The sequence below is a fragment of the Oreochromis niloticus genome, linkage group LG6, assembly GCF_001858045.2.
Source record: "Oreochromis niloticus isolate F11D_XX linkage group LG6, O_niloticus_UMD_NMBU, whole genome shotgun sequence".
Lineage (NCBI taxonomy): Eukaryota > Metazoa > Chordata > Actinopteri > Cichliformes > Cichlidae > Oreochromis > Oreochromis niloticus.
The window spans coordinates 5,299,775-5,324,933 of NC_031971.2; the positions used below are offsets into that span (position 1 = coordinate 5,299,775).

At 39.7% G+C, this 25,159-nt stretch overlaps 1 protein-coding gene and 1 long non-coding RNA gene across 4 annotated transcripts; both read left to right on the forward strand.

Moving 5' to 3' along the window:
* Positions 1–1,971: 1,971 nt before the first annotated feature.
* LOC102081389 (uncharacterized) lies at positions 1,972–9,447 on the forward strand. 3 transcript variants are annotated; one of them, XR_003220327.1, is made up of 4 exons: positions 1,972–2,027; positions 6,374–6,402; positions 6,685–6,746; positions 6,853–7,483. It is a non-coding gene; the product is annotated as an uncharacterized LOC102081389 (long non-coding RNA). The 3 variants fall into 3 exon arrangements; XR_002062558.2 differs by lacking the exon at positions 1,972–2,027 and adding an exon at positions 7,577–9,447 and having other exon boundaries at positions 2,422–6,746; positions 6,853–6,913; XR_266988.4 differs by lacking the exon at positions 1,972–2,027 and having other exon boundaries at positions 2,422–6,402.
* Positions 9,448–10,055: 608 nt separating this feature from the next.
* Positions 10,056–20,820, forward strand: LOC102081447 (lysozyme C, milk isozyme). Its single transcript, XM_025907801.1, has 8 exons — positions 10,056–10,084; positions 14,127–14,164; positions 14,499–14,681; positions 17,228–17,362; positions 18,172–18,372; positions 18,564–18,627; positions 18,839–18,883; positions 19,056–20,820. The coding sequence occupies exons 1-8, from the start codon at positions 10,056–10,058 to the stop codon at positions 19,123–19,125; spliced, it is 765 nt and encodes a 254-aa protein (XP_025763586.1). The 3' UTR covers positions 19,126–20,820.
* The last annotated feature ends 4,339 nt before the right edge of the window (positions 20,821–25,159 follow it).

Here is a 25,159-nt window from a genome sequence, read left to right on the forward strand (position 1 = left end):
TGGTCCACTGGAGTCGACTGCTTCGGCCCTTACACCATAAAAATCGGACGGAGGCATGAGAAAAGGTGGGGTATTATCTTTAAATGTCTGACCACCAGGTGCGTACATCTGGACCTCTTGTGCAGCATGAACACGGATTCATTCTTGCTTGCCCTTCGGCGCTTTGTTGCAAGAAGAGGAAAACCCTTTGAGATTCTCTGTGATCGTGGCACCAACTTCAGAGGAGGAGAGAGGGAACTCAGAGAAGATTTTGCTGCTATGGAACCAGTTTTGAAGCAACAGCTCAGTGAACAGAGTATCGATTTCAAATTCAATCCACCACTCGCTCCACATTTTGGAGGCACATGGGAGAGGGAAATCAAGTCGGTCAAAGCTTCCCTGCGTGTCGTCCTGAAAGACCAAGCCGTCCCAGAAGAAGTGCTGATGACTATGCTTGTAGAAGTGGAGGGCATTCTTAACTCGAAACCTCTTGGTTATGCAACATCAGACATTGCGGACCCTGATCCCATTACCCCTAACCTTCTGCTTATGGGGCGGAAAGACGCATCCCTACCACAAGCAGTGTACAGCAAGAGTGACCTACTGGGACACCGCCGCTGGAGACACAGCCAAGTGCTTGCCGACCATTTCTGGGTTCAGTTCACTCGCAATTACCTACCGAACCTTCAGCTCCGTCAAAAGTGGCGCATCGGTACCCCAGATCTCACAGTAGATCGAGTGGTCATGGTGATTGACCCACAGCTACCAAGGGCTCTGTGGCCAGTTGGGCGGGTAACTAAAGTAATCCCCAGCGATGATGGCAAGATACGCACAGCTGAGGTCGACATAAAAGGAGCTAAATACATTCGCCCCGTGACGAAGCTCGTCACTCTTCCAAAATTGCCAGAGGACTGAAGGGGTGTATATTATCCAGCAGGGACATTTGTGTTCTGCAAATTCACTTAGTGAATTTGGGGGCGGCTGTGCAAATTCCCTGCTGACTCAGCCTCAGGATGGTTAGAGGCAAGAATCAAGCGCACCCAAATGAGCGCATCATTGATCATGTGCGCATCATGCAGAGGGAGAGTGGGAGTAAGAGACGAGAGGCGCAGCGACGGAGCATGGGAGTTGTAACGCAGTTTGTGTGATTCCGTATGCGTTAATGTATCTAAAACCATGCTTATAATCACCTATACTGCATCTGCTACAGTTATAAGTTCATATCTGGCTGCAGCACAGTTGGATTTATCCTGGCAAGCCCTGCTGTAACCAGTTCTTCTGTGAAGCTTAATTAAAGACAGTGAACTCAACTCCTGGACTGCTGCAGTCTTTCTGACCGAAGACTTAGGCCAGACTTGTATACCCGCACCTCCAGTATATATATATTCTACAATTTTTATCCAGTAATAGCAGAAACACTTTGTATTTGTTCAACTAAAGTACATTTTTATTTCCAATACTAAACCAACGTAGTGCAGCAAGTCCTTCTCTGAGCTATGCACAGTGTTGGGGAGTAACGGAATACATGTACCGCCGTTACGTATTCAGAATACAAAATATGAGTAACTGTATTCCGTTACAGTTACCGTTTAAAAAGGTGGTATTCAGAATACAGTTACTTTGTTGAAATAAATGGAATACACGGCGGTACTTTCCTGTTTCATATTGTCGCGGGTCAGGACTGTTTGGGTTTGTTTGACAGCTGCGTTCTGTTGTTCCAGGCGGCAGCGTTACGGTTGCCATGGTTACAGGGTGACGCGCTCTCTCTCTGCGTGTTTCCTGGGTGAGAGAGCGCTTTTTTGTTGTTGTTGTTGTTGTGCTAAGCTAAAAGGCAGAATGCTACAGGCATAGCTCTAAAGCGTGTAGCCTGATGGGCAGTGTAGTCCGTGCTGCAGGGAGAATGGACTACCATACCCGTTATGTGTCTGTGAGCGAGGGAGGGAGAGAAAGGAAAAGTCCGAGCTGTCACGGAGCAAAAACGGGAGCTGGAAGCATGTAAATATAACAATAACCACAGCAGCCAAGAAGAGTGCCTGAGGAGCCCATTTGTAAGTAAGCTATTAAGACTCAACTGTACACTGTGTTCGTGTTTTCCTCCGGAAAAAATCAGTTCCGTTGGAGCAGCCTTTCAACGCCTCTCTCTGTCTCCCGCAAGCAAAGTTGACCCAGACAACAAAGTAAAGCTAGTTTTCGGCTACCAGCCCGACACGAACCCGACGTATTAGCCAGAGGTCCCTTTACTACGGTTCGGAGCCGGGGACCTTCAGTAACAGTAATAAATCACAGCAATAGGACATTCATGTAGTTGTAAACAGCATGATAATATATTAAGTATTCCAAAGTATTCAGAATACGTTACTCTCATTGAGTAACGTAACGGAATACGTTACAGAATACATTTTGGGGCATGTATTCAGTATTCTGTAGTGGAATACATTTTAAAAGTAACCTTCCCAACACTGGCTATGCATTCTTTCTGATGTGAATCCAAAACGGAAGTACTATGATAACATGTCTGTATTCCCGTCAGGTCACTGGCTCAAAAACCTGTTTTATTTTTAGCAATCCAGGTATGTGATATGTTCATACATGTACTGTCTGGCATGATCCTTATCATTTCTGGCATTAACTACTTACATAAGCACAATATTTTTTTTAGTACAACAAAAGCCCTGTAGGAGCCATTTTGGGTTAATACCTTATGTGGCCGCTAGAGGTCACCTTTTTCTCTTTTGTTCATGTAAAGGTATTTAAGGTAGACGCACATAATCAGCGTCAGGTGTGTCGTTAATTGTACGAAGGCAAACAGTTTGTGACCGCTGCGCTGTTATGTCAAGATGGTATTGGAATAAAGAACAAAAAGGACAAGATAAGTACAGCTGGATTTCTTGGACTGTTTACTTAATTCATACATACCAGTGACATCGCGTCACCCCCGTTAACGACCACCTCAGTGGCTTCAAGCGTAGGCTTAGCCTCTACAAGCCCCATGTGATCCGTCCATGAGAGAAATATGTGGACTTCTGCCCATTCATGCTTTAGAAATGGTTTCTATCATAAGAAAACACTGCAGGAAGTTACGTGAATCACTTGTAAAAAGGCAATACAAATACAAAAAGTATTATATGTTTTACCTCTCAATATGTTGCAACTGAAAATACATTTATTTAGGAACTTTTGAGGCTGTTTGTTGACGGTTTAACGATTTGGTAACATTTTCATTTATCTTCCGTCACTCAGTTACATTTAGCAAGAGCAGCCAGATGCCTACCTCCATGCGAAAGACAAGACAGCTTATTGTGTCTTCTAGTGATCACATGCGTGATTTGGAAGAAATGGCAAAACTGACTAAATTTTCACTGATCTTTGTCCTAACTGTTCACATCAATCAAGCTGTAGCTTCACCTTAATTGATGTGAACAGTTGATTGATCTAATCTAATCTACCAGGATGTTAAAGGAGGGAAGTAAAATATTCTTTATGCAAAACATGAGTCAAGTGTTAACTACTGGGGTTAAAAAATAAAAGTAAAGACTAAAGTCCCTCTACAGCTACCTTCTGAAGCATTTTAATGTAATTATCTTACAAATAACATGGTTTGCAGTGAGGAACAACCAAGTAGTCTATGCTTCAATTTTTACTTGTGTAATTGGCTCCACAAGCACTGACAGCAGCCTATTCTTTCATTTTCATTACTTACACTAAATCAACTCTTTTAATGCAACCGGGCCCTCTCCTACCTTCTCTGTCATGCACATTGTTGAACAGTTGAGTTTAATGTGGAAGACGTGGCTGATGATGATGGACAAATAAAAGTGAAAAGGTGGCACTGAAAAACTAAGACAGAAAAATAAAAAACAATCTATAAACAGTTGCAGCAAAATGTGTCAAAGTAAACGACGTTAGCCGCTGTACCAGCAACTGCTAGTAGTGAGCCTTCACAGTCATACGGTAGTACCAGCTGTGGAGAAGTGCAGGATGAGGGACAGCAGTCCCAACATAGAGAGTGAGGAAAAGATGGAGAAAGATAATTAACATAGTAAGAAAATAGATGGAGAGACATTCAAGTAAAATTAATTGCTATTTTGACCATGAGCCACTGCTAACAGCTAAATTGAAACATGCTGCACGGAAGTGCAACTAAGATGTCCCTAGCCAACAACAACTGTACCAACCTGATTAAAAAGGAAACAGTTTGTGTAAAAATGATTAAACAAATCTAAATATATGCATAACATGTGTATGCATATGATATTCTATATATAAAATTCAATCTGTTTAGGTGTCCAGGGTTTAGGTGTGATTTTTGGTCCCAGTCCAACAACACATCATATGCAGAAGTATTAGCAACTTTCCCATGTTGTCATAACACTCGCTGCACACTCCACCAGAGAATGTTACTCGAGCAGTGTGCAAACACGCCTTACTACAGTCTTAGAGTCTCATCAAACTCAGGCGAGATAAGTGAAAACCTCTGCATGGATTATTTCTTTAACATTTTGTGTACAGAATAAGATGTTGTACTGTTTGAGCCTGCTAATTTCTTTTCGAGTGTGCTGTGTTACATCCTGGAATCATGCCATCATTGTTAGAGTGTGTGTTTAGTCCAACATACTTTCAATCATTCACAATATGAGTTTGGAGAATGAGAGATAACCAGTCTGACAGGCTGGCAGTTTGGGAGGCGAGGAGATGGGAATTTAGTAAAGGGAAGGGAAAAAGCTAGTGACAATTTCCCTGATTCACTGCAAGCAAATTAAAAAAAGAAAAAGAAATCGCTTTAGCACTATAACTACAAGGTGTGTCATAAAAGTCACATAAAAGATAAACATTAAAAAACTGGGGAAAAAAATTGAAAAACAAAACAAATAAGACCCGGCCATTTGAAAGTTAGGGGGACTTTTCTGTGTTATTGAAGCTAAAAAACAAATGAATGCCCCTTCAGTGAACTTGCAAGAGTTGATTTTCTGATCGTGACCATGTACAGACCATGCAGTTATTTAATAAAATCTCAACGTCGTTGCACGGCAAAGACTGCAGTAAACTGTTTGTGAGTAGTCTTGCTACTGTTTGCACCAGCTTCAGAAAAACATGCTGAATTGTTTCATCAGGAAATAATAATGTGCAGTAGTCTAAAGAAAAAAATATGCTGTGTATAAGCTGTTTTACTATGTTCTCCTGAGCAATCATTAGACATGGTTTTGGTGTTGATTTTAAGACTGCCAAGAGTAACAGCGTGCTTGCCACTTCTTCATGTTAGAAAGGCAGAAATGCAAAGAATGCAGACTTTCAAGATTTTCAGAAATAATCATACAGGTGTACTGTAAGCCTGGTCAAATGACTTCATGAAATAAAGACTTGTTTAGATTTGTTTTTGCGCCTTCAAACCACTTGGGATTTTCTCTCAAAAATTACAGTTATGAAATACCAGGATGAAAAGCTACTGAGCTAAACTTCAAAATCCCAACTGATAGGCTATGTTATTTGGTCAGATGTCATATTGGAATGATCAGTAGAAATACAAAACAACTAAATAATGGGCCCAGAGGCTCATTGCTTCATGATATATACTTCATTTCCCATTCATGTTTAACAGAACACCCACATGTACAAAACCACTGAACTGCCAATCATTTATTTCTGTGTTGTTCATGCAGTCTGTTTGTATTCTGATTAAGTAACTTCAGGTGACACAATTAATACATAATTAAAGAATAAAGAAATGTTTCAGGTGATACATATTGTTTAACAAAGGCAACAAAAATAATAATAATAAAAAGTTTAGCATTCTTTTCCTCTCTGTTAATCTTGTCATAATTTTGCAGCACTGTCTTGCTTTTCCACCCTGCCTGTGGCCACACCACATAAGAAGAAAATGTTATGCGAATTCAGATCTAACTGCAGTTAGGGGTCTGCTAAAGCATGCTACCTTACCGGAGAATGTCTTTTTATGCAGTTATTCAAGACAAAATTGTTCAGTTAGGAAAATCTGATTAGTGCAGTCCAAATCGTGTGCATACGTATGTCACGGTCCATTTTGTGTTTCTCTATGAGTTACCTTTTTTTTGAGGATCTCTTGTGTCCTAGTTTAGTTTTTTTTGTAAATTAGCATGGTTGATGGCTTTCTTTGCATTTATTATATCCTCTGTTTGTAGTTTCTGTTTATACTAAAGTTCATCTTCTTGGTTCTGTATTTTTAATTATATCCTTTTTTTAATTCCATTCTGTTCTTTCTATCTTGTCTTGCCTGTTTCTCTTCTGTCTCTCAGGTTCTCGGGTTCGCATGTCTTAGTCTGGTTCTCAGTGTGTGTGTTAGTTTGTTTTATTTAGATAATCTTGTGTGCTTCATATTGAGTTTTATGTCTCCAGTAACGTTATTCCTGATTTTTTACAGCTGATTTTCCCGGTGTTTCACGTTACCTGGTGTGTATCTATTAGCTCGCTCTTCTCTCATCCATCTGTTTAGTGTCCATGTTCATATCTATGCCTCTTGTGATTCCTAGTTTTGATTATTTAGCGCCAGCTCATCTGACGTCCTTGTTTTGTGTTTGCTTTGAGAGTTTCTTAATAAATCTACCCATTGATTTTACATTCCGTCTCCTGAATCCCACATGGGGGTCCTTTTCCTGTTTTCCACGCTTCTGAAACAAACCAACATATGTATATAGAGTACATATTATATAAATGATCAAAACGTCCCTGTAGGAGGAAGTTGAGAGCAAGAAATCCTCCACGGTCCAGAAATGTGTGCGGAACCAACTGCACCGGTAAGTCCTTGCACCAGAAGCAAACAGAAAAAGCAGGAATCATTGTCACTTATGCACGTTTTTTCTTTTACTTTGCATATTAAAAACAGTTTCTTTTTTCCTTAAGCTTTTACTGATGACGACATAACTGATGACATCGATTGTTTTCTCAAGACTCGTTACTTTTGGTAAGTTTTGATTCAACAAAATACTCACAAGTCAAATAAAATACTATAAATGTCACATGATGTGTGATATATTAATTGATTGGTTTATTCACAGTACATATATTATACAGCAGTTGGTAATATAAAGTGTTTAAGTTAAGGTGTTGGGCCACCATCGTGTGTCACCAGTGTAGTTTCATTGTTCTGTGGCATTCAGTGTTCAATTCTTACCTTTAATTTGCCACACAGTAGATACTTTGGTATAAGATGAGAGAACAACAGTCACCTATTGTGTGTTTTGTTGTTGGTTTTAGGCTTACCATTACCAGCAGCCTTAGCTATTCTTCCTGAAGTTCTCTGATCATACATACACATACAATCAATTTCATCAAAGCTGTAAATCTGGGAAGCTTGTAAAGGCCCACATTATGTTAATGAAGTGTTAACTATCACTTATATTATTTATAGCATAGTCATAGTGACAGGTTTATCAAGTGAGTGCAATCATACAGCTACACGTCTGTCTAGTATTTTCCTTTAAATTCATATAAGTATGATGTAAAATCCCACTGACTGCTGACTGGAATACAATATAACACAAACAAGTCCGTCTAAAGAAAGATGAATGAAATAAATACAACAAGAACAAAAAAGGCAATAACTGTTGTCTGTTTTTTCAAACAGGTTTGTCTTTAGGGACGTCTCACATTCATGTCGTCACCAAAAGAATTACTTCCAAGAATGTAACTAAGTTGCTACCACAGGATCATTTGCTTTCACCTCCAGCGAGCTTGAATCTTGTATCTGCACGGTCTCTTGTCAACTCAAAATTATGAAGAACTGTTTTCTTTTTCATTTAAATGATATTATTTTAGTTGTTTTATTTCAGTTCATTTGGAGCTGTATTTTCAGACAGAATGGCTAGACCCTGAGGGTAGCCTGGGTAGGTCTCTCTTGATTTAAACAGTTTGATGATAATATATACGCCTTAATTAGTGATGATATACTAAGCAATCTGCTTTCCTATGATTCCTTTTATTTTATTATATCAAATAAGATGAGCAGCAATAAAGGAAACAAAACCCATTCAGTGCATAGGACACGGAAACAAGATCACTGGACTCGTCTCTTCTCTGTTTGAGCAACAGTGAACTAGTGGCAAGTCTGACATCTGCAGTCCAGAGGAGGTCGCTCTTTCTGTCCTAGTCAGGACAGGCCAGTCTGCTTTTACATCAAACTACAATGGAAAAAACCCCCAAACAATAAACACTATATACAGCATATAAGGCAAAACTGGGGCTTGTACAATTCCAACCAACTTGAAAGTCAATATTTGGTATGGCTGCTTTTATTCAACACATCCTGAATTCTCTTAGGTAAGCTTTGTTGTAAATTTTAATTTCTCGTTTTCACACCTGTGGGTTAGCCATCTCACAATAGAAATGGGTGCTTCAGAGAGCTGTGGTGCTTACCTAATCCAGTTTAATACATTTCTGTTTATTGAGTCTTTCATTTATTAATTTGTGAGTTTGCTTACAGTTTACCTGTATTTTTTCGTTTGTTTTTCCACTTTCTGGAATAATAGTGAGTATTTAAACATGCTCCAAGCTTCAGGAATCAATGAAATCTACTGAGTGTAAAATTCAGTCACAGCAACCCAGTTTACATGAGCTACACATACCCTTATTACACTGAATCCCATCTCACCTTCCTCATTAAATGTTCGTTCCCTCTTCTGTCCTATATGTTTGGTAGTGAAAGGGTTTGCAGGGCTGCTCAGAGGCTGGAGCAGACAAACAGTGACTCAGCTAAAAGGGCTGCCTACAGCCATTGTTGACTACAGAGGGGTACACCAGGGAACTGGTCCTGCCTCAAGAGGTTTGCTGCACATGTGCAATGCAGGACCGCAAGAGTCTCCCCATCACAGACGGCTACTAGAAGTCCTGACTCATGCAGCCAAATTGCTGTCTCTTCAGAGACATGTTGCCCTGGTACCTAACGGTCACCAGGTGCCACTGTTTACTTAGTGGATGCACAGGGCTGTTGGGAGCTGATGGAGGTCTTCTTCCTGTGTGTGTGTGTGTGTGTGTGTGTGTGTGTGTGTGTGTGTGTGTGTTAGACTCCAGTGTTGTTCCACGGCTCTCTTATTTTACACATTGAGATGTGTAATGTGCACAAAACTGTCTGACTTCACACAAATGAAATGAGTGCTGCTTTGTAGTTGTTCCCTTGCTCTCAGCTCCAGTTAAGAGCATCTGTATGATCCAAGAGACATACCTGCATGTTTCTTCCAACCTCTGTGTGTTTGTACCTGTAGATTAGCTCAGTGGGTGGGCAGCATGAGACAGTTTTACACTGACACTTACTTTGCTTAACTTTTAAGTTGCTGGGACAGACACCTGTTTGGGTACGTCACACCCACCTTTGCCCATAGCTTGAAACTTAGCCAACAACTATTAAGTTTTGCCATCTTCAGGGTAAATTGGAATTCATTAAATATAATCTGATTTTGTTCTAATAAAAACAGCAGAAAAATGTAATTAATTCTCAGCTCATCCTCGTCCTTATTTTTTCATTATTTCATTATTTCTGCTGGATCATTTTTGAATCTTCCAAAGCAGAATAAAGAGAATTAGCAATTGTTCCACAACTGTGCTGAAGCGCATTTCTTTATAAATATCTCACATTATTCAAATTTTTATTTCATGTAAACAAGTAAATATGTAAAATACATCTTGCTAGTATAAATGAGTGAACTGAAGTAGCAAATATATTTTCTGTTGAAAGCAGAAGTTAGAGAACAAATCAAAGTTAGATCTGAAAATGTCTGCTAGTGTATTTTTCACCTTCAGACAGTTTCTGTTGAAGTCTCTCTCTCTCTCTCTCTCTCTCTCTGTGTTGATATGAGTCAGTGGAGCTCACCCTTTATGGCAGTAATCTTTCGAGTAAGATGATATTTGATTACACTTTGGATCTTTGTGTTTCAGTAAATGGAAGGCCTATACTGGCTCACAATTGACAGCAAAAAAATGTAATGATAGATCAGGTATGGTTTTCTTCTCTTCACTTGTTTGTGCCTGATTATGATAAACAGAAACAGTTGGATTAAAATCTTTAATTCAGTAATTACAAGGCCCAGACCAAATGACTGCAGCTGGTCAAAATGGTAACCCTGGTACTTCGCCTGCCTAGGTAAGCCACCTGTACAAGCACCATGATCATGTGACGGGGGTGTTTTGAACCACACTTTAGAGCAGTGTTCCCAAACATCTGCCATTCAGAAGTTCGACACAGGGTCAAAACGTCATAATTGAGGGTGTCATCCCTAACACATATAAATTACACACACACATTATGAATGCGTGTTGGGTCTTCCCTGTTTAACTTTTTAGATTTATTGCCCAATGTCAACTAAATAAGGTTTGAATGTGCACGCACCTGTTAAAATGAGGTTTTTCTAAAGAGGACACAGGCCTTTAAAACAGATTATCAGGAATCAGTCACAGTTTTCTGTTAAATAATTTCTCCCAAGTCATTTTGTCTAAGCATATAATGAAGTCACTGGTTAAAACACAATAGTGAAAGAACAAAGAAGGAGTGAGGGACCAAAGGACAAGCCTGTTTCACTGTTGTCTCTGTTGTCTGTATGTTTCCCTTGAAAAAGAAAACAATAAATACAGGAGGCTGTGTGTTAACACAGACTATGGATTACATTCTATTACTAAGCTCACATGACATTAAATACTCATCACCCAATACCCGAACAAGACATTCACACCTTTCCTTGACTTGAATATAAAATAATAGCACCCAGAAGGATTATTGGGGCACACCAGGGACGAGACTTTTCAAATGTGTAATTTGATGTGACATATTTAAGATACTTAAGCATGACAGTGTATTTGGGAGTTCTCCTTGAAATACTCACAAAAGACAAAGCTCTGAAGTCACAATGACACTGATCACTGGAAACCAAAATCAAATCACTTAATCCAGGAGTCCAAATGAAATTTCCATCTATGCAGATGAATAAATGTTTCCCTGTTTGGCTTTGCCCATGTTTGTCCAGAAGCCTGTACTATGAATTGGGACTTTGGCTTATCCGGGTAACTTCAGGATTAACCAGAGGTGGCAAAAGTACAGATATTCTATACTTAAGTAGGAGTAAAGACACAGTGTTAAAAAAGACTGCAGTAAAAGTTGAAGTACTGATTTAACTCAAGTAAAAGTAAAAAAGCACCAGCTCTGAAATGTATGTATGGGAATACCAACAAGTTTTTTATTCGAATAAATATTCTCAGCTTGAATCAGATAAGTAGAACACAAGCATAGAAAAAGGAGTTTTCTGTTGCCTACATTGGTTAAAGTGGGATTCAGCACATAGAGGATGCTAAAAAACAGTTGAAATAGGCTCAGCATGGAATAAAGAATCATAACGCACAATACCAAAAACCTGATTCTGTTCATCTGGACGTAACGTTTTCAGAGGGAGAATCAGTGCCATTGATCAATGGCCATGAGTACCATTCACAGAGAGTTGGTGAACAGTTGCAATCACAGCATTGTAAGATGGTGACAGATGCACATTTGGGCCCCCTCTGCGTTTCAGAGATGGTCTTTCCCTTTTCACATAAATGGCTGTCTTGACTCCGCGCTCAAACCAGCGTTCCTCCCTGTCCAGGATGTGTACATCCTCATCACTGAAAGAGTGTCCACTGGCCTGTAGGTGTAAATAGACTGCAGAGTCCTGGGGCCTGTTCTTCGTACCTCGCTTACTACATCCAAGATCAAATGACACATCCAAGATCAAATCATCGCGCTAACTTTGAGCTCGCTAATCCGGTTCTCCGAACGCACCTGTTGTTGACGATGAGTATAGCTGGATGAAGTAATCTGAGATCACTGGGTGGCTTAAAAGGGGCTACGCATCGATAGTAGAAACATTGATCGGCAACCCTGTGATTGGTCGGCGAAGATGTCGAAGGAGCGCGCACAGTATTTTACGGCAGCAGAGCAAGAACTCTTGATTGAGGGATATCAGGAGTTTCAGAGTTTAATTAAAACGCAGGGGAACACTGCAAAGGCTGCAAAAGCAAGGAGAGAGGGCTGGCAGAAAGTTGCTGACAAATTACACTCGTAAGTGATCCATGATATTACATTATATCATGTGATATTATATTATACCATATTATATTATATTACATCATATCCCCTTCCACATTAGAACCACAACAGGACCCACTAACATGGGAACAAGTAAAAGTGAAATATAAGAATATTCTACAGAATGGTAATATTTATCACTCATATTGCTTTTAGTCTCTTGAAAAGAGACCCTGGAATAATCTGTTTGTTTGTTTATAACAGCAACCAAGAAAAGGGCAGAGCAAATAAAGACAGGTGGTGGTGCTGCACCCCCTCGTCACACCCCTTTTTGTACTGTGACATTTATTGACATTGTGGGTTTTTTTGTGTGTAGTTTGACATAACACTCCATCACTTTTACCTGTTCCCATGCAAGGGGTGACTGAAGCATGCACAGTAAGTCGGGAGTAAGTATATACAGTACAGTAAGTATATATATATATATATATAGAGAGAGAGAGAGAGAGAGAGAGAGTAAATAATACCCTCACGGGAGAATCGATATCTCTCTATGAGCACACCGTCGCGCCGAGCTAAAGGATCCCGTCTATCCCGCAATATACGCTAAATTCTGTAAACTCTCCTTATCAATCTTGCACCTTCCTTGCTCGCGTACAAACATACAGGACATGGCTGCGACAGACTTCCCAAATCCACCTTCGCTTTTTTAGCCGTGGTCTGTCATCTTGATTGCACGTAGTACTACTCTAACATATGAATTACATCTGACATGATCTACTACATGTAATAGAATGATTAATAGTACATTTCCCTTTTTTTCGGAAATGACCTGTATGTATCTGTATGAAATCAATAAAAGAATCAAAAACATTATCTTTAGTTACATTGATAATATTTATTTATGGTAAAACAGTGGCGAAATATCGCTCTTGCTTTCATATAACTGCAGCGGACATACCTGAGAGGCCGCGATCTAATCCTGTTTACATAAAGTAAACCTGCTCCCGAGCAGGCTTACTCTTACGGATCTGTTGCTATGACAGCAAGTCCCAGATGAGCTTCGGAGAACCGAACGATCCAAGATCACGCGAAATCGTCAACATTCAAATCCGGCTAACTTACTTAGCGAGGTACGAAGAACAGGCCCCAGGCCTGACGAGGTAGCTCTTCTGTGTTGCGCCATCTGATTAGCCAGAGGTTGTTTGGTTTTCCCGATGTATAAATCCTGGCAATCCTCCTGGCACATCACAGCGTACACTACATTACTCTGTTTGTGTTGGGGGACCCGATCCTCGAATACCTTAAATCCGTATGCACAGGTTTATGGTACACATCAACTTTTACATTTTCCCCATTACTGATGGAAATCTCACAGTCTAAGAAGGCTAACCTGCCATTTTTCATATCCTCCCTGGTGAACTTGATGTGTTGGTACACTGAGTTAATGTGATCAGTGAATTGTTGTACGTCCTGAGATTTGATTTTCATCCAGGTGTCATCCACATACCTGAACCACAATGGGAGAAACTGGGGAACCCATGGCATAGCCATGTTTCTGCTTGCAGTACTGACACTTGTATGTCAAGTAGGTGCAATGAAGTCATAATTCCAAGAGCAAACACACTTGGTCGGTGCTGAGAGTGGTCCTGTTGCTAAGGTTAGGGTCATCCTTTATTCTCTTATGAACTACCTCTTCTGCTTCAGTGATTGGAACACAACTGAAGAGAGATGTAACATTGTACGAGACCATTGTTTTATCTGCCTCCATAATGACATCTCTCACCTTCTGTCACAGTTCTGGGTCATTTTGACCCAGCTGGTTCTGTTTCTTATATTTTGGTGTTTTTTCTAGATTATGATCTATGTTCTGATTCTTGAGTTGTGCTGGTTTGATTTTGTATTACGGGTTATATTTTCTGTCAAGTCTGTCTATCTCTGTCAAGTCCGCATCTTTGTAAATTGTTTCTTGTTTCCTGTTTTAATCCGCTGTCTCGTTAGCCTAATTTCTCCCAGCTGTGTCTCCCTCCTGTTTCCCATTCCCTGATTACTCCCTGTGTATATAAGCCCTGTGTTTTCCTTTGCTCTCTGTTGCGCCTCACTTTCTACATGGTGTGTGTTTATGTTCTAGTGGTCCAGTGTCTCTGTTTGGAGTTGAGTTTTGTTTTTGTGAGTTTATTTATGAGAAGAGTTTTTTTCCAACAATAAAGCTGCGCTTTGAGTTTAACCTCCCTGTTTGAGTCCTGCTCTGGGGTCCACCTTGCCTGCCTGCCACACAGCCCATCATGACAGAACGACGCGACCACTACATGGACCCCGCAGCACTCACTCTGATGAGCTTCGGGAGGACATAATTGATTCAGTAAATAAGTTATGTGACCTGTGGCTGGATCATCCAGAGTTTCAGCGGGTAATAGTCAACCGGCTACAGTGACTGGTTTCCGGTCTTCCCTGGCTTCCTGACTCTCTTCACCCGCTCATACAGGATTTCTTTCTAAATGAGCTTCATCTTCACTCCCCAGCAGCTACCACTTACCTACCCAGCTCGGCAAAGGACGTGCTGCCCGGCCCGCCGGACTTGGAGCTGCCCAGCCCATTGGTGCCATCACCGAGGAGGAAGCGACGGCCGCGCCACCGGCGCGTCACCCCACAGCCGGACTTCAAGATGTCAAAGCAGCCGGTTGTGGTGAGTGAGAAGGACACTTTTTCTGTTTCTTCAGACTCTATGACTGTTTATTCCGGGGCTATTTTTTGTACAGCCCGTGAGGACAGCAGTGTCTTGTCAACATGCTTGTGTGAAGCACAGCTAAAATTCTACTTAAGCACAGTAACAAAGTATTTGCTCTTCATTACTTTTATTTAGTATTTGTACTTTGTTACTTCCCACCTCTGGGATTAACCCTGGGGTTTCTGTGCTCGAAGGTAGTTCATTTCTTACCAGAGCAAGTCGCCATGGTAACTTGTGCTGCAATCCTCACCTGCTCAGGAGCAGTTTCATGTTAGAGATGAACAGGTATGAAATCACCGCCTCCTGACCAATCAGTTCTCCAGAAAAGTGTCACCACTGCTGGAAGATGCCTCTGACCTCTGTGGACTGACAGTGTCTAATGTTTTTGTTTCCCTAATGAGCATCAGTAATACATATTAACACATATCAACAGAGTGAGGAAGAGAGAGAGGAAAGTGTAATTAATGGGGGAAAATAGAGGGACATAATTATTAAGGGACACATTCTAGTCAAATGAATGACTACCCATGAATCAAAAATGCATAAAGTCATATAATAGTATCATATGACAAGGAACTTGTTTATATAAAAACAAACCCATTGATTTTCCCTCTTAAATGAGAACATGAAATGCATAATCAGCTGGAGCATGTTGAGAAGTTTAGATGTTGTCATTGCCAGAAGAGGAAACAAAGATGTGCAGACTGACAGAACATTATTTATGTACGTCTTCTGTGGCACAGTAATTTGAGACTGTCTTTCTGTCTTTGTCTGTTTTTGTGCTTATGGCCTACACCCAGAAGTTCCTTTTCCTTTTTTGTTTTATTTTTGTAGAAAAAATCTCTTTGCTTTGTAATGAGATTCAAACAGTTTTTACTTTTAAATATATTCTAAAAAGCTGAATTCACAACTAGCCAGGCAAGCAAAGACTATCATGGTCGCTCCACATTTTTGACTTTTGTTTTCTGCTGTAATCGTCGGTCTCTGTCTCACCCAAGCTGCCCAGTCGGAATCTTTTACCAAGCAGTAAACAGACTCTCAGGTGGTAATTTAAGTAGTTTTTATATTTCATGCACGTATGATTGTAGAATAAGCCACTGTCAACCTATATAAACAATAAATTAACTTCACTTTGTGTGCAGAGTAAAGGTGAGAAAACTTTCAAAGACATTTAAGCCCTTTATAACATCGTACATTCACTAGGCTATTTTTTTAGGTTGAGTTTGTGTAGTTTAAATTTATCTGTCAGATCATTGTTGCTGTTTCTTGTGTTTTGTGGAAACATAACCGTGACAAAGGATCTAGCCCTAACCTATTTGCAGTCAGAGTCGGTGCTGCAGAAATACAAGGAGTATCAAAAACAATCATCCCACTTTAAAAGGCTATATTTTGTAAAGGAATTGAAATAGATGCTTGCAGTAAATCTTACAGTTTTCACAGTTGACAGTTTGTTTTTTCCCCCTCACTTGTTTTCTCACTATTATTTTTAACCAATGACTTCCTTGTAGGCTTACAATGATGCCCAGGAAGAAATTATTGAACAGCAAACTGACTGTGTTCATGACAATCTGCTTTAAGGTTTCTTGACAAATATTTCAAATAAGCTTATTTTGTTTATCATAATCATCATCATCAAGCATTAAAATGTACTGAAGTTAAAGTTGGGAAAACCTGGCAATCTTTTGTAAATTAGATTTTGGATGTTGATACATAAAGTACATTTATTTTTGTTTCCTTTAAAGTTTCACTGACTTTAAAACAACTGATATTGTTCGTGTTATTTGGTCTGTTTACTGGAGGTAAGTTCTGCACAGCAAAATACACACAGGTCAGGTACCTGAATAAATATGCAATCTATGTCACGGTCCTGAGATTTTGACTTTTGGACTGTGGAATATGAGGTAATGTTACAGGTCAAATTAAGTTGAGCACTGCTTGTATAATGTATTGTACTTTTGGTTTCTTCTTTTCAGTCTCCTTCCTGAGCGAAGATGATTTGCTCTTCTTATATTGCTGTTTTGCTGGACTTGTTATTGTTCTTCTTTTTGTTGGATATAAAATGACAGCTGCACTCAGGAATCAGATGGCCTTATATTTGATACATTCTGTAGTTACTTTAGTAACACTGTGCTCAAACACCCGATCTTCTGAAATTATGAATCCTGATGATGTGATAATTCAGCTTCACCTCGTCTGTCTTTTACTCTCTCAGCCAGGTCTTTTCAGCTACATGACAGCATGCCCTATAAACAAGAAAAGAGGGTTTCAGGTAGACATATCATTTTCTTCCCGCACCCTCTTTTGAGCTCAGAAGCCATGTGATATTGGCTCCTGATGGGGATAACTATTGTGCACAATTCAGGGAATGGCATTTATCTAAAGTGAACAAGAGATGGCCTATCGCCAAGGGCTCTGCAGATGATATATTCTAAGTCACGTATGCTCTGAGTCAGAGACGATAGATGAACTCAAGATGAGGGTACACAGAATATTTCTCCTGGTAGTGCTGGGCTGCGGCTGGGCCGGTGGACGAATTGTGCCGAAATGTGAACTGAGGGACCAACTGATCTGGGCAACCAGCAACCTTCCACAGAAAGCAAAAGATTCAGGACTGGACAGTGAGAAGTTTGTGACCAAGAGTAAGTGACAACAATGCACTGAAGTCTGTTTTGAAATGAAATAGATTTAATTTAATGGATTTATTGAAACCAAGGATTGTGACGTATTGTATTTTAGGAATTAGATTTTATATTGATACCTGATATTTGTTTTAGGTCTCATAGTCTTTGAAAGCTGATGAAATCAAAACATTAGAAATGTAAACAAATTGGGAGTATGACAAGAGTCATGCCTGACATCTTTTTTCTTGTATATCTTTAATATAAACAGCAATTTGGCGTTCACTTTAAATGGCAAGCTAGCCCAACTCACTCTTCTATCTTGCTCTTATGCTTTAGTTTAATTATTAAGGTACTTTAACTGTGGGCTCGACTCTGTTTCCACTCTGAAATCACATTTTAATGTGAACAACTAAGATCTGACGATTCATGTGAAATGACAAAGCAAACTCTCAGCAATTTATTAAGCACAACTGTGATAGCAAAGAAACATGCCAGCTGCTTTGTCGTCTTTGAGAAGGATTCATATTGCAACAGGATAATGATCCCAAACAGATAAATATTCTTCCTCCAGATCAACCAGATTAATGGTAAAAATATTAGGTAAAACTGGTTCGGGTTTGTTTAAGATACGTTAAAAGACATGTTTTGAAATGTTGGTGGTGCTAGGAAAAACTAAGAAGAAATATTAGCAACTTCTAGGAGCCATAAAGGATATTTATGGCTCCTAGAAGTTGCTAATATTTCTTCTTAGTTTTCTTAGAGGAAATTAAATAGATATATGCCCAGTCTTTGAAAAATATTTGTCAGTTTGCTTCTGTCTTCTCCAGTCGTCTGTTTTGTGGAAAACGTATCAGAATTTAACACCAGTTTGGTCAGTAACGGGCTGAGAGACGATGGCATTTGGCAGAAGAACGATTCTTCTGGGGACTCAGACGACACACTCTATGGCATTTTCCAGCTCTGGGATCAGCTGGTCTGTGGTAACGGCACAAATCCATCACCAAATATTTGTGCGATAAACTGCATGGGTGAGTATCATTCATTACATGCAAATAAGTACGTTTGTAGATTTTTAATATCTTTCACTTGTTATTTTCTTGAAATTTGATGGATAGAATATCAGATGTAATTGTAGCGTCAAGCCTAGACAATATAAATTTGTCTTAAACTGAGAATCTACATCTGAACTAGAAAAATATTTTTCTTTTTCTCCTTCTAGACTTGATTGATGATGACATACAAGACGATGTCCGCTGTCTGATGAAGCTCTTCGTCGATCTGGTGTAGGTCTTTCTGTCTTTTCTATATAATTTGTCAGTATGATGTCACAGGATGCAACGAACGAGCAAAGATCCATGATGACAACTGAGAGATTTTGTTGTGATCAGATTAGATACTTGAATGTTTTGTTTGCAACTACACCAATTATTAACACAAGAAACCGTGAGTACTCAGTGAAATTCACTTCAGTGCCTATTTTCACGATTTCAACAGTGAAAATGGTTTTGGGGCAGCCCATTGGAAGGAGCTAAAGAAAGAGTGAGTTATGTCTATCTGTTTTGAAAACATGACCTTTAAGATGAACTCCTTGCTTTTACTAATGTTCAATATTTAAATATTGAATATATACTTGTGAGATCAGTACATATGCTATTCCTAATAAATTGCAATATTTGAATACATAAACTAATGCAAATCTGTTCTCTTGCAGGATTAAGCTCATCTTGCAGGATAAGTGCAAAGATAAGCAAGCAGCTGAGTACTTTGCTGAATGCTATTAGTGATGAATCCTATGTCAACAGGAGTAAAGTGATTTGTGAAAATAAAATAAAACTAAAGCATGTAAAGTAAAGATATAGAGTTGTCTGGAAGAACTGAATGGAATCTATGAGATGTGGATTAAGATGAGCAGTGTGAAGAGAATACAGAAATGCTAACCAGTGACTTAGATAAGTAGAGATATTAATGACCTATGGCACTGGTACTGCCACGGAGCAGCTCAAAGCACAAACAGTGAGACCACACAGATAATTAAGTTTTGAATAGCAACAACAACAAAACAATCAAATTCAATTACCATCAAAATATATGTGAGTTCATGAATGTAGTGAAGGTCTTAAAAGGAAGAAAGATGCTGTTAGCATCAAGCAATTTTTTTTTTTTTTTTTTTAAACAGTCAGCCAGTAGGTGTACTTCCTTTAGGAACTGCCTCTCACACCCTGCCTGTCTCCTACACAAAACCAGAAAGAGGACAGAGCAGGCAGAGTGGGAGTGCTCCTCACCAGTGTGAGGTTGATTACTAAACTTTGGCATAAGGAGACACAATATAATGTAGGATGTACTCTTTACTTTATTGGGAGTGTTCAACAGTGGTGGGTCAATTCCACCTTACTGTACACATAAGGAGAACTTTATTTAAAGTCATAAATATCAGAGATTGAACACTATCTCCGTGGGAAGTGGACCTAAATTTTCAAAAACAAAATGTAAAGCTGTTTATTCAGTTTTATGGTACTGTGTATGTAGTGTATATGATGCCAATCGACAAGTAAAATTCCCTTTCAGTTTTGTCAAGAGCCCCAACAGTTCTAGCAGGATGGTGGAGAGCTATCCAACTTGTTCTTACTCCAAGGTGTCAAATGCTGTCAGAGGCTGTTGGCCTCACAGAGACGAACAAGGTGTCCTTTAGTGTCACTGCCCTGACAGCAGCAAACCAATAACCACTCAAGATGGTTATTGGTTTGCTAGTTTTAGGCAACAAAGATTGTGGTTTGAGTAAAAATTGACCCATCAAAACACTAACTCTGCATACTGAAAAGAATGACACTAAGAGCGCTAAACATGCTGGAATCAGAGCTGGGATTAATCATGCATATGTGACCAGCACTGGGGGACGATTTGGACAATTTTATTTTTAAACCCATGACTAAAAACTAAAAAGGCATTTGTTGCTACCCTGAAAAGGAGACAAAGATTGTCCTGTCATTTCACAAAAATGTGTGGTTATATGATTCTACCTTTTATTTACAAGAACAAAATCCAGAACCATTTCATGTTTTTATTCACCCCAGTTGCTTTAAAAGCACCAGTTAACTTAACTCTATGCATGTCTTTGGACTGTGTTAGGAAGCTGAAGTACTGGGATAATATGCAAACTCAACACAGAAAGGTTGATCCCACCTTGATTCAAATGCAGGACCTTTTTGTTGGCAGGTGATAGCCCTTGAAGGGCTGTAGTTTAATTATTTTTGATCCTCAATAATGAAGACATCTTTTTGTTCAAACATAATATGTGACACAATAACAAATGCTAAAAATAATTCTGTGCTTCTTTCAGCCTGGCATATTTACAAATAATACAGCTATCATGGTTTAATGTGTAGTGTTGGGAACATAAATCAGATTTCTACTGAAGATTATGACCATAACATGTGATTGTGTACATCATACAGTGTATTAAAACCATATTAGAGTAAGCAAATTTGTTGATGTTGTCATTCTGGCTTGTTGCCACTAGAGGTCAGTCTTTGTTGCAGTTCCTTTAGATACTTCATGCTGCACTTCTACATTTCTTTCCCTGTTCCACTCTGTCCTTGGGGACAAGTCACACACATGCCACAGTGACTCCAACCACTACCATTGAGGAAGGTTTCCTCAGAGGGGAAAGGAAATCCAAAACAAGTTGAGAACACAAACAAGTGTATTCACACATCCAGTAAATGTCTTGATGCATGCTCAATCATGCAGGTAAGGAAATCCCAGAAAGTTGATTCTGTTCATCTGGAAGTAGCGTTTCGGTGGGGGAAACATTTCGTCACTCATTCAAGTGACTTCTTCAGTCTCCAGGTTTCCCCAATGTTATAAACACCACATCCAGAAAACCTCGGATTTTGTTGGGAAGGTGAGAGATGTCATTATAGAGGCAGATGAAGCAATGGTCTGGTATGATGTTACATCGCTCTTCACTTGTGTTCCAATTACTGAAGTAGTGGAGGCAGTTTGTAAGAGATTACAGGGTGACCCCAACCTCAGCAACAGGACCACTCTCTGCACTGACCACATTTTCTTTGCTCTTGGAACGGTCTTCATTACACCTATTTTACAAATAAGGGTCAGTACTCAAGCAGAAACATGGCTGTGCTATGGGTTCCCCAGTTTCATCGATTTTGGCCAACCTGCAAATGGTAGAAGTGGAAAAGGGGGCTTTGTTATCCTACCATGGAACACCAACAAGCTTTGGTTCAGGTATGTGGATGACACCTGGAGAAAATCAAATCTCAGGACGTACCACAATTCACTGATCACATTAACACGGTGGGCCAACACATCAAGTTCACCAGGGAGGATATGAAAAATGGCAGGTTAGCCTTCTTAGACTGTGAGATTTCCATCAGTAATGGTGGACATTTAAAAGTTGATGTGTACCTTAAACCTACGGACACGGATCAGTATTTAATGTCTGACTCTCATCCTCCACTGGAGCACAAACTGGGTGTCATCAGGATGCTACAACACAAACCCTTAGTGATCCCTAATGTTTCAGGAGAATCACACAATCACAATTGAGACGTGTTTTCTCTAAACACTGCATCTCTGTGGCTTTTAACTGTTTCGTCCTGACCCCCAAAACAGTTAGAAATCCAAAAGTTTCAGGTTTTCTAACTGTTAAACTGGGGCTAAACTGACCACCTAGCCCATTGTTCATTCAGTGGTGCTAGTTTCAGTCATTGTGTACTGTTCATAAGGTTGTGTAAACCTGTAGTCAGCTGAGACTGAAGAAGCCTGGATGAGTAATGAAACATTTCTCCCACTGAAAATGCTATGTCCACATGAACAGAATCAACTTTCTGGAAAACAGTAAATAAAGACCAGCATGCGATTTATATCATTTGTTCCCTTTAAGTCCAGTTTGGCTCTTGAACAGCTAGATGGTCCTTTTCAGCATCTGTTTACACTGGCATGTGGTGTGTTTGCTTTATCAGAGCTTGCTACTGCCCTCTGCTGCTAGAAAAGATATTCCATGTAGTGTTGAGAAAAAAAAAAGACACGAGACTTGATGTGTACTAAGATCAAAACAGGAGCTAAGAGAAGCTAAAATTTTCTATTGAGCTGCAGAGTTGGATGATAGTTAAATAGGCTGGGTCTGATTTAGGACAATTAGCACCCAGTGGATTTGAGCTCTGGACACAGTTTTGCTTCTATACTTTCTGTTTTTATGGACTCTACATCTTTGGAACTGGATAGGCTGGCAGCTCTGGTGATCTTGGTGAGCGTTTCCTCGTACGGTGGAGGCAGGTAGACCATAACAAAGACTCCATCGGATCCATCAGAGCTGGTGCTGGCGTGGCGGTTGGCGTTCTTGGTCAGAGAGGACAGAAACTCAACGCTGCTCTCTGCGTCCTCAAGGTCAAGAGTGATGTTAGCCAAGCTTAGTTTACTGTGTGAACAGCAGCGGTATATCAGACCAACCAGGACAGCCAGCAGGAGGACGGAGACAATTGGAAGGATAATGTAAACCACCAGCTTCAAACTTTCTGGAAATCGTAATTCCAGTCCATAAAAACTGTTGTCCTAGAGATCAGCAAAGAAGAATTCATGATATATTTTTCAGCACTTTCAGAACTTCCATATTCATCTATAAGCTCTAACATTCATGTAAGAGATGTGCAAATTAATGCAGATTGCTAATGATCTACAGGTAAGGCTTGTACCTTAGATTCCCCCCCCCCCCCCCCCCCCCCCAAAAAAAAAAACATTTTATTCACAATAAAACATTAAAAACAAATCAAATGTTTAAACTGAAAAAATGTACCATTTAAACAAAAAACGGCCCTCATTCACTAACAGCACATGAATTGTGTGTCAGAATGTTTCATTTACAAATTGTTGAATTATTACAGTTTGTATTTTATGAACAAATTTGTACAAACAAAAGAAACCTGGCTGTCTCGTAGTAGAATACTACACTACTACTACTGCTATAATAATCCAGCCATCCAGCCATTCTCTTCCACTTATCCTTTTCAGGGTCACGGGGAGCTGGAGCTTTTCCAGGGCAAGAGGCGGGGTACACCCTGGACAGTTAGCCAGTCTGTCACAGGGCTAACACATAGAGACAGACAGCCTTTCACACTAAGATTCACACCTATGGGCAATTTATAATAACCAGCAGCTGTTTCTGCAGTGAGATAACATTCATTTCATTTTACATCAAGCTGTCCCACCTGCAAATCTGCAGTGCTCAACACTCATAACCCTGAGACGATTTGATCCAGAAACAAAGGATGATTCTACAGCCCTCCAGCTTTGAGAGAACAACGTGTGAAGAAACATGTGCTTCTTACGTCCACTCATAGTGTCCCTAATTCCTGTTCTCTCACTTTTTCTAGCAATTAGTTAATGCTGCCTGGATGACCCATAACCCTGCATTTCACAGAGTTACATGTTACATATAACTGGTGAAAATTAAATCAGATTAACTGAAAAAAATGAGTTGACTTAAATAAAAAACTTTAATTTAACTGTAGCATAAAAGTATTTATTAAACATAACAGCTGCAACTTTGAGCTTAACGTAAAAATCTGTTTCCTTAACAACCAACATCTGCTATCATCAAAGCAGCAGAGGAGACAGTAATTCATCTTATTCCAACAGATGTTGGCTCTGCAGCATCAGTGCTGGAATAACTCATATCTTAAAATTATAACATTTAATTTAAAAACAAGGATAAACAAAAATAAGCTAGGTGAGGAATATTTCTTTCTTTCATTATTATTATTATTAGTAGTAGTAGTAGTAGTAGTTGTTATCTGGGGGAACTTTAATATAAAGGGTTACATTTGTCAAATTTACACAGCTGAACTTGAACTCTACACACCTGCTGCTCTGATGTTGAAGGAGATCCTGTCACCCAGTCATATGACTCTCTGCCTGCTGGTCCAAACCTTATCCAGCTGCTATCCAGTAGCCCCCGCATGATGCTGAGGTGTGTGTGATTGATGTTGGATGGTGAAATATATGTTTACAGAGTAAAGACTGGCTCGAGCTGTTGGTCCGGATGTTTCGGGAGTAAACAAAGCTGAGAGCAGGGCGGAGATGGGTGCTGATTGGGGGGGGGGTAAAACTGGGGTCAAACGGTTGGTGGGAGGGGCCACATGCTAAGCAGCTGCTCACATGCTCGCACATGCAGGCTTTATACTCCAGCCGGCCTGGAGTATTAAGTATAAGAATATTAAGTATATATGAGCGTGTGTGTGAAAAGCTTGGTTACATAAAAAGGCAGGGCTTCACCTTACATCAAACCTCAGATACATGGACATAATCGAGAAATAAATCAATCGGAGAGTGAAGTTATGCACCTGTTACAAACTATTTGTGTATTACTATTTATTGTTACAAAATTATAAAACATTCATGCATTTATCCATTTTCTTAATCATTTGTCTGAACCAAGGGGTGTTTTTAGAAATATTTGCTAATTTAGTAAAAGTGTAAAATAGAATTCCCTTATTTCCAAAAGTTTTGTCAGCCTTAATTCGGGCCATTTTTACAGCAGTTACAGCTTTAAGTCTTCTTTGACAAGCTTTGGACACCTTCATGTGGGCAGCATCGACACCAGCATCACATGTGAAAATCCTCTCAGAATCTGTTTCAGACTTCACAGATGATAAGAAGTCTTGTGTCCCCTGGAGATGAAGCCTGACTTTCAACCTAGGTTTACAAATCCGCAGACTTGTTGCTCAGTCTGGTTTAAATCTTCAACAGGCCTTTGGTCAGGGGATTTAAAGCAGCCATCAAGCTCTGACTGATGATGGT